The sequence below is a fragment of the Salminus brasiliensis genome, chromosome 17 (genome assembly GCF_030463535.1).
Source record: "Salminus brasiliensis chromosome 17, fSalBra1.hap2, whole genome shotgun sequence".
Classification (NCBI taxonomy): domain Eukaryota; kingdom Metazoa; phylum Chordata; class Actinopteri; order Characiformes; family Bryconidae; genus Salminus; species Salminus brasiliensis.
In genome coordinates, this window is record NC_132894.1 from 35,806,134 (window position 1) to 35,816,566 (window position 10,433).

The following is a 10,433-nucleotide window of genomic DNA, read 5'->3' on the forward strand; positions in this document are numbered from 1 at the left end:
TGATTGGTATATTTTGATTGATGGAAGAAAAAAATCTCCCTTTTAATCTTATAAAGGTTTTTTTATTTTTTTTTCCAGAAATGTGTGCTTTGTGCTTAGATAATGTTAAAAAAAATATATCTGATATAAATAAGTTAAGTGCATCCATTCCCATAGCAAAGCACTGACCAATAGAATGGGATGCACTGGAGCAGTGAGCACCGTGAGCACCTGCCACCAAAGGTCACCGTGCCCCAGTGCCAAACGTAGGCTGATGGGGGTGTTAAGCCCCTCAGCATTAGGTTGTGAGGTTCTTAGAAGTGAAGGGTAGATTGAGATCATCCAGTACTGCTGATGTTGCTCTTGTTGAGCTGAATTCAATCAAATCCGCCTTCCAGTTTATTCCAGGAGCGGTCACGGTCTGCTCATACGAACTCTGTATGTCTGTCCTGCAGGCTGGCGACATCCCTTACGACGGAAATGATGCCCTCTACGACGATGTGGTGACCGGTTCTGTGGGCAGCGAGAGGCCGATGGAAACGGAGAAAACTAAGCATGATAACAAGCCGGAAGTAGTTTACACATACAAGGGCTGTGCAGCAGACAAGTCCAGGCGGTTTGCCGTCTACGTGGGCAACTTCTCCTGGGTGAGCGAATGAACGTCATGAATATTAATCAGCTGTGCTCTTTAATCACGCTGGGATTGCTACATCTTCTCATTATGAGCTGTGAGACAGACACACACACACACACACACCACACACAGACAATCACACAATCACACATACAGACAGAGGTATAGCTGGATAGATATCATACACAGGTCTAAATGTTTGTTGACACCCCTTCTAATGAATGCATTAGAATGCTGACACAGACGTGCAAATGCACACAACACACACACACACACCACACACACACACACACACACAGCTTGTCAAGTCCCTGTCAGAGAAGTAGTACTGCCAATAGAATAGGATCATAACAGCATGACCCTATCGGCACCATGCTGCCTAATGTCAGGCGAGAGCTAGTAGAGGGGAGAACTGTGTTCTCTGGGATGATGGGGTGATGCTCCACATCCGATGAGGTTCAACACCTTGACCTCATTAATGCTCCTGTTGCTGTATGCAATCAACTTTTAAATTGCTTTAATTTATTGAATTAAGTCTTCTATAAAATACTTTAATACTTAATTGATCACACATTATTGATCAGTTCTAGACCTCCAGAGGGGGCTGATTGGTTCCTGTGTTCTCATTAATGTGATCGATCACCATACCATTCTCTTTTCTGAGTGTGGACAGTGGGAGAGTAGAAATACCAGTAAATTTGACCCGGCGGTTCCCCTGCAGGAGAACCAGTACAGTGCTCAGGATGTTCCCCGGGAAGCTGCTGACTTTTATTTTTGTATTATTACCGTTTTTAAGTTGCTTATTTTTTTATTTATTTAATTAACCTTTATTTTTTATAATATATTTTTGCATGATCGGATTGATGATACAATTGGACTTTCTGCGGTAATCGGATTATTATGAAGTGCATGTAAACTCTCTCAGTGAAAGAAGCGTGTGGTCTGAGGCGATAGAGTAAGAGTACAAGATTTTACGCAGATATGACCCTGGTGATGCTTGTTGGCTCGTTGTCCCGCACGCTTAGTGCAGTTGCAGCAGCATGCCGAGCCTGGAGTAGCAACAGTAGAGGAGCTGTTTTAAGAAGGCTGCTTTAAAATGAATGGTTACGGTTGGGCTGCATGTGGCTGCTTCATGTGACCTACTTTACCAGGGGTGGGCATTCAGGGCCAGAGTCCAGCACAGTTTATTGATTTGCAGTTCACACAGTTAGCCTGCTGTAATAGAGCTACTAAACCTGGCAATTAACAGGTCAATTCAATCAGGTGCGCCTAACCCACCTCTGTACTGTACTGTGGTTCAGGTCTGCTTTTTCGAATGCATTCCAGGGTTTAGCCCAGTCTGTTTTTGAAGCCCTACAGTCTGCTTTGGGAATAATACAGTGTCTGTCTGTCCTCTCTCTGATCGGCCCTCTGCTTCGCATCCTGAAGTGGACCTCAGACAAGGATCTGATGTCGGTGGCGCGGTCGGTGGGGGTGAAAGATGTTGTGGATATTAAGTTTGCAGAGAACAGAGCTAATGGTCAGTCTAGAGGGTGAGTTATCTCTCCTTTACTCTCTCACTGTAGTCTATTACTCTGTCTCTCGATCGCTTGCTCTCTCCTTTCCTCATCTCCACAGTTAACCCCCTGTGTCTCCGTTATTTCCAGCTTTGCAGAGATCGTGGTGTCCACGGAGGAGTCTGTGAAGCGGTTAATAGACACGATGCCACACTGTCAGATAAACGGAGAGAAAGTGGAGTGCCGCTTTGCTACGCGGCAGAACCTGGCTGTGTTCGAGGCTCAGGCTAAAAAACGTAAGTGCACCTTTCACGCCATTCGCAGAGCTGTGGAGTGTAAACAGCCTGTAATGCAAACAGTCGCATCAGGGGAAAGAGGTAAACACGATGTTGCGCTCCGGATGGATGTTATTCTATATATTTCATCTCCAGTCCCAGCATTGTTTGTCACACATGATAACAATATTAGGGATGTTTATGTATTCCGTTTAAAACTGACAGCTGAGGCAAAATTTACTGTATAGTCAAAAGTTTTTTATAATATGTAGTATTAAAGCAACATTATGTAACAATTTTAGCTAAAATGAGGAGCTTTTAATGGTGCACTTGCCAAACAGTGTCTGTGAAGGTAACAGGTATTTCATCTGTGTATATATATTTGTATTTTTATTTTTTGCTTATATTTCTATATTTCTATATTTTCATATTTTTATATTTTATTTTTTTAACTTAAATGTAACTTATTCTATTTTATTTTTTTATTTTATTTTTCTTTTGCACTTTTGCACTTTACTTCATTAAGTTAAGGTTTAGTTTAGTTTAAATGTAGATCTTTATTGTATAGCTTGATGTGGGCAGACTGTCATAAAAGCATTTCACTGCAAGTTATACTGTGTATGACTATGTATGTGACAAATAAAATTTGATTTTATTTGATTAGATTTGAAAAAAAAAAACAATTTCAGCCTTTTTAAGTGTCATTTTTGCATTTTTGTATGAGCTGAGAGTTACAGAACCGTCACTGAAGGTGAGCGTGTTTACTTGCACTTCATATAATCCAGATTTCTGCAGTGATCTGATTATTTCAGTGGGCATGTAAACAGCATACTCCGGTTTCTGAGTAAGGTCTAGAAATGAAGAGATACATAGAGATTAAAATGAATGACAGTATGATGTTTTATCCATAATCATACAGCCTGAAATATCTGTGTGTGTGCATGTGCTCGTCTTCCTGACCAGGGCATCCCTCAGCGCTCGAACTCCAAAACAGATTCAGAAAAAGCAGACGGTCCGTTCGTCCATTTCCTCTCCGACTGACCTCCAGCTGCCCCCTTTGCCACCGATGTTCCCCCCACCCCCCCCAGATAGCCAAACCCCCCTCTCTCCTGCCTCCTTTTTTAACCCTCCCCCTCCACCCTTCCCCCCGCCACACCTCCCAGCCACCGCCCCCTCCCTCACCTGCTTCCCCCCCTCCATCCCCACACATCCCAAACACACACACCCCACCCCCTCACATCCCCAACACACACGCACCTTCGCTGCACATCAACCCCGCCTTCTTCCCTCCCGCCCACGACACGCACAACAGCAGCTCGGGCTTCGGCCGGCACAGGTGAGCGTGTTTTTCTGTTACGGCCACGTAAACCGACAGTGTACCAACATAACTGCTCAGTTTAGGGGTATTGATAAATATTTCACAATCAAAAGACTTTAATAATTAGTTGATCACACATTATTGATCAAGTCCAGACTTCCGGGGGGGGGGCTGATATGGTGCTGTGTTAATTAATATTGTGATATTAAAAAGCATGTGTGACCAACCGGTTGAGTTGCCCATTTAGGGTAAACAGAATTATCTGCTAATGTTAGTTAAGCATGTAAACCGTGCTGTATCTGCTTCCTGAATGTTTCATCTGAGAAGACAAAAGAAAAGTCACTAAATGAGGATCCAGAAACACCAATTATTTATAAATTTACCAGTGAATAACTTTTGCAAATATATTTCCTAGTTTGACTGTTAAATGATGTTACTGTCATTTTAACCCACGATTATCACGATTATTCCTGGGGCAGTGTATTGTTCAGAAATACAGCCATTGGGACCAGTACTGTATGGAAGAGCGACCCTGTGCTGTTCTCCAGCAGGGAGGGTGACGTCCCCGCTATGCTGACGCCGGAGGGAGAGTTTGAGGAGCTGATGAACAGAAACCGAACCATCGCCAGCAGCGCCATCTCTAAAGCCATGTCTGGAGCCACTACAGGTCTCTGCTGTGGTCTCATGTTCTACATTAAAGCCCTGCTGGAGCTGGACTAGTCCTCTTAGATGCTCCAGAGGCACATTTTCTGAGATTTCATGGCTTTTTCCCATCAGGTGATGTCTCTATGGCCAAGCTGCTAGATGAAACGTCGACTGCCTTCACTCAACGCCATCGCCGTGATCAAACAGTCTCGGGTGTACAGTGATGACCGCTGCAGGGCGCTGGTCGAGTCTCTGAAAGACTGCCTCTACTCCATAGAGAGCAAGTCGTACGGATCCAGGTGTGTGTGTGTGTGTGTTCGCCTTTATAATATAATTAATTGTTATTATAACAAATTCAGTTTATAGAACACCTTTTACAAAAGGTGTACGGAGCAGCCGAGTCTGAGGAGGGCAGTATGGATGGGAAGGGACGGATCATGTAGGGTTTTGGAGGTTGGGGGAAGGGTTTTATATCTGATACAGGAGGCGATTGGGAGCCCGGTGAAGTTGCAGTGTGTTTGGTAAGTGTGAAGAAGAGAACAGCAGTCTTCAATAGGAGAAAAGGTGAAGGCGTGCACCAGCGTTTCGGCATCAGTATCAGTGCGATGAGGGGCGAAGGCGTGAGGGATTCAATTTGGGGCTCAAAAGTGCAGTCAGGGAGCAATCAGGTTTAGGACACGTCTGCCATCCATCCAAACCATGTAACAGGGCTGCAGGAGGCTGAGTGAGAATCGCTCGATTAAACTTAATAGAAAAAGTGATTAAAACTGCTGTTCTCACTGAGGTGCCAGATTGTTTAATGTAGATGAGATTAAATCATTTTAAAGAAACGGAGGCTGAAGGGACACGCATGTTTCCATGCATTTGTTTACAGTATTTTATATTTTTAAGCAATATTTGCTCAAATATTTAACAATTATGATTGAACTGGTGGTGTCCGTCTATTAAAGTATAATTGTGTTAATCACAGCAATATTCTGTGCTTAATTCTGATTAAGTTGAAATGATAGGTAACACATCCTTGAATTTTTGCGCGGGAGAACAAGGAAGTGTATGCCTAATAAAGTGTCTAGGGGGATCCTTTTTTTTTTTTTTTTAATTATAATAATAAAGTGTAGTTTTGAGAACATACTGGAGCTCAGACACAGAAGCTCTAATAAAGAAAAGCATCACAACTTTTTAAGAGATAAATGGATGATCAGTCAAGAGCTAAGAGAGGAGCATCTGAAGAGAAGAAGAGCTAGTTATGAGATTTAATCCATATTTCAGCATAAAAAGGGTAATCTACCCTCTGAGCTCAACAGTAATATCCACTGGTCAGGGAATGTAGGTGGTGGATTTTGAAGCAGACAGAAGCAGAGGTAGAAGAACGGGAAGACAATAAGCATCAGATTAGAACTTCTTCCAGTAGGTCTCCTTCTTTGAAGAGTCTAGTGGCGCATTAGTTGTTTTATTAGCAATGAAAATGCCACTAATGCGCCTCTAGACTCTGCAAAGAGGGAGACCTACCTTCTTTTTTTTTTTTTCAGCTGTTTTGACCAACATCCTAAACTGATCAGTGATGAGCTACGTAATCACTTCCACAGATCAGGAACCAGCATCACCAGTATCCCTCTAATAATGTCCACCTGCTTCTCTTCCTCTCCCTCTCTGTAGGAAGAGGCATCGGTCCCGAGAGCGAGAGCGGGACCGGGAGCGCATGAGGAGCCGAGACAGGGAGAGAGAGCGGGAGAGAGACAGAGAGAGTTCGTACGGTCAGGGCTGGCCAGAAGGAGGCCCGTCCAGAAGACACCGGGAGCGCTCGTCCAGCATGGAGAGGGAGAGAGACCGGGGCCGAGAGCGCCATAGAGAGCACAGAGAGAGACACCGTTAGGTAAGGATGCCTGCATCACATGATTTGCATATCACTCACTCGAAAACCTTGTATCTCCAGTGGACGCACCACTGCGTTACCCAACATCCCGTTCCTGCCCAGGAGCAGCAACATCACACAGTCTGTTCTTTCAAGTATTGCACACCCCTAAGCAGGTTCTAAAGGGTTCTATGTGTTTTAGGTATAGATATCTGTCTGCTTTGTCCTTTTTGGTGCTATTTAGAACCACTTTTCCAACACTTCCGATTCAGCTGAAAGCAGAGCGAGTGCAAACAGCACAACTTCTCCCATAGGTGGAGTTAACTGTCCCAGACTAGAGGGTGAGCTGTGACTGGTTCCTCAAAAAAAAAAAAAGTGTTGTTCAAAGGGTTTTTTAGTAAAGGCAAAGGCAGTGCATCGAACTCTGAGAAGCATTTTAAATGCTTAATCATAAAACATTTTATAGGTGGAATTTGATAAAATCATTAAAACACATTTGTTTTAATATAGAACCAACAGGGTTTCACTATTGTATAAGATCCTTATATCTATCTATCTATTTATTTTATTTATTTATTTATTTATTAGTGTATTAGTGAAATCTTGAGATTGGATGAATTTGGATTTCTACTCTAAGCAAACTGGCTTCTTCTGTAGAGAACTGAGAATGGGTTCCTTGACCATGGAAACCGTTCAAGGATGTGGTAATGTCATGATAAATGGACCAATTAAAAATGAGGGGGGGTAACTTTCAATTCTATAGCTCCCCGGACATATAATCAAGCCACCTTGCTAGATTAAGGTGGTAGTAACTCCAGGCTCCTGCAGGTGGTGCTGCACAAGGATGATGGGGCTATAAATAAATACCTGCAAAGTGTGTAGACTTCAGGGATTTCTTCCACTGCTGGTAGACCCCGTGTGACCGCCACGCTTCCACACGCCTGCAGATTCAGCTCCTTCCCTTGTCTTTTTGCATGCCCTGTGCAGCGCCACCTGCAGGAGCCTGGGGTTACTACCACCTTAAAGACGCAAGGTATCTCATTTTCTGTTGTAACAGGTTCTCTGTAGAACCAGCCACAAACCTTTTAAGCTAAGACTCATTTATTAGGGTTGGAAAACAATACACAGCCATCTTAACCTTGCTCTGACTGACCGTAGCCCGTCTTCTCTCCAGCTCAGGGCACTGACGGGCAGTGGAGGTGTGTGTATAAAGCTGTTGGAGCTCCTACAAGAGCAGAGGACCATAGAGAGAAACGAAACCCCACCCGAAACCATCCACACCACCCGCCGAACACCAGTACTGTTAGCATTCATCACGTCTTAGCCACATTTCATCTTCAGCAGTGTGTGTAAGGCTTTCCATTCCCCTCACTGTGTAAATGGTACTGTATAGGAATTCTACTTTTTAGTTCAGAATGTACATTTTCAGTGGCTGCTGACTGTTTGGGTCACGTTGTGGTTCCGCTGTTGGTTTGTTTTGTTTTTAACACAATTAAAAAAAAAAAAAAAAAAAAAAAACGAACAAAAAAGTTCACACATCTTTTTTTTTTTCTCCAGTGTACATTTTTGTAATGAAATGCTGCTGTACCAATATTAAAAAAAAGTGAATTCAACTATCAGAGCTGTGCTGTGTGTGTGTGTGTGTGTGTGTGTGTGTGTGCTGTGACGACAGCAGTAAGAGACGGGTATTATCACTTGTTAAACATGAGGGGAAATGGGCTGTATCATTTTGTTTTTTTTATTGTCTTTCATTAAAAATAGTATAAATAATCTAACATTTATTTGAAATATTTATATAATGTATTTGATTGACAGAAAAAACATGAAATATTTTTTTCAATTAAATTTTTTTGTCCAGCCTGTCTTGCTCATATTCTCCAGTGGGAGCCAGTATTTTGTCGGTGCAGCACGTAATACAACAAAAATAAAAGCAATGTTGATGAGTGTCACAGTAGAGCATGTAGAGGTGTGTGGGGTTCATTTCTAACTCTGAGAGCTGAAAAATATCTAAAGGGCATCAGTCTTAACAGATTTGTTAACCTAAACTCATTTCAATAATAGCTACATTCTAAACACTACAAACAGGTCTCAGGATTAACACATCTTTCAAGGGGTTTTTTTCCAAGATGTGAAAAACTGAATGATAAATGGACCAATAGAAATAGGGAGGTGTGTGTGTGTGTGTGTGTGTGTGTGTGTGGGGGGGGGGGGGGTGTCTATATTCAATTGTATAAATATAGATATAAATGGGTTTTTTTTTCCTGTCTCTGAAAAGTTAGTCATGTGAAAGGTATTTGCAGCCTGTTAAATTACTGTTATTATAATTACTGTTTATTTACTGAATTTTACACTGTTCACTGATTCACATTTTTAAAATTACAAAAATTACATTGAAATCTAAATGTGTAATTCTGTAGAGGATTTGTTGATGTGTTCAGACTTAGAAAAGTAGCCTGTGTAGCTAATGAAAAAACATAGTAATAGTTAATATATAGTATTTTCTTTAAATATATATATAGTTTAACTTATATTTATATATAAATATTCAATAAATATATATACTATATACATTATATATATATATATATATACATTATATATAAATATTTAATACATATATATACATATTTATATATAAAATTTAATAAATATATATATATATATTATTGTTTTGTAACTCAAGTCTCAACACCTCCTGAGCTACAGAGCTTTCTAGTGGGTTCAAGGTTTTTGTGTATTTTCCACCACAGGAAGCTGTCATACAAGAAGGTTCTCACAAGCCAGAGCTTTTACTACTTTATTTATAAAACATCACTCAAACCAATGAATGCAATCAACAGAATAGTGTGTGTGTGTGTGTGTGTGTGTGTGTGTGTGTGTGTGTGTGTGTGTAAAAAGGATGTCCTCATTTAAACAAAAGTAACCAGCCCACAGGCCTAGAGCCCAAAACATGACCCAACATATATACAGGGGACAGGATAGGGGAGGGGATACGGGGAGGGGTTGTGCTGTCCGGCTATTTCTCCAGCGGAGCGTAGTTCAGTAACTTCTCGATGAGATCGACGTGGGACAGCAGCATCCTCCTGCAGCAGTACCGCTTTAGTCCAAGAGCATCCAGAGCATCACTGAGGAGTGAACACAGAATTACCACTGATCTGCTGTTGATTCTACTAAACACATAATAAAAATATCCTCATAACTGGTCAACCATACACATAAGTGGAGGTGAAGGGAAGCAGACGTCTGAAGCTCTAATAAAAGCTCCTCACAGAAAGTTCTTCACCTAATGGTGATGAAGACGCTGCCTGATGCCTGAGACACGGTTCTACCAGAGTTCTGAGAAGAGCTCGGCTCTAGAACATTAGACCCATCTATGACTGAGGGAAACACTATAAAGCAAAATATTATATTATAGATTTATTTGTTTGTTCAGATTTGCCACTATTTTGCCATCAGCAAAAACTCAGACAGTCATGATGAGGCCTGGATCCGTTCACCACCACTCAAACTGGTCAGTGAGTTTCTCCAGACCGCAGAACTTCATCCGGACACGGTCTTACCCCTCGGTGTACTCCGCCTGAAGAAGACCTAAATACGCCTCCCACTTGTTGCCCCACGATCTTCCCGCAGGTGAAGCACCGCACTGGGATAATCATCCTGAAGAGATGGTCTGATAATCTGCAACAGGGTCGAGCTTCCTTTAATTCCATATTACAGCACTTCATATTACAGCACTTTTATATTATATTATATCCCTTTTATATACATATATTAATATAATGCTGATATTATGACTGCAGTTAGGTTTAGATTACTGAATATATACTTAATTATTTAGATATGAGTTTTTAATCACTTAATGTTTTGGTCACGTGGTCACATTTTTAACTAAACAGATGAAATTGCTCATTTTATTGAGAAATAAAGTAAAGAATCTATTGAAATGTAATAAACCTGTAATAAATAAACAGTGTAGGTACATCCCCTCCATCAGACAGTCAGTAATTCTGCAGATTTCTACACAGCTATACGAGTTTATATAAAGTGCTCTGCTATAAAGCCTGAGAGTGAGATTAATGAGGAGTAATTAATGAATTAATGAGAGTAATTAAAGTGTAGTGACTGGATCTGAGGTTCAGCTCAGACGGAGCCCCACACCTCACACATGGTCTCCATTACAGCTCCATCAGCTCCATCATTACCAACCTCAGCTAACCCTCCTCACCTGGAGCTC

The 10,433-nt window shown here is 41.6% G+C and overlaps 1 protein-coding gene and 1 pseudogene across 1 annotated transcript; one reads left to right on the forward strand and one right to left on the reverse strand.

Annotated features, from left to right (window-relative positions):
• Nucleotides 1-7,804, forward strand: part of LOC140538382 (cleavage and polyadenylation specificity factor subunit 7-like) — an 8,583-nt pseudogene extending 779 nt beyond the window's left edge.
• Nucleotides 7,805-8,983: 1,179 nt separating this feature from the next.
• polr2l (RNA polymerase II, I and III subunit L) lies at nucleotides 8,984-9,855 on the reverse strand. The gene is given in 3 exon segments (XM_072660603.1): nucleotides 8,984-9,324; nucleotides 9,760-9,812; nucleotides 9,814-9,855. Coding segments are annotated over 3 exon segments (204 nt in total). The 3' UTR covers nucleotides 8,984-9,215.
• Between the last annotated feature and the right edge of the window lie 578 nt (nucleotides 9,856-10,433).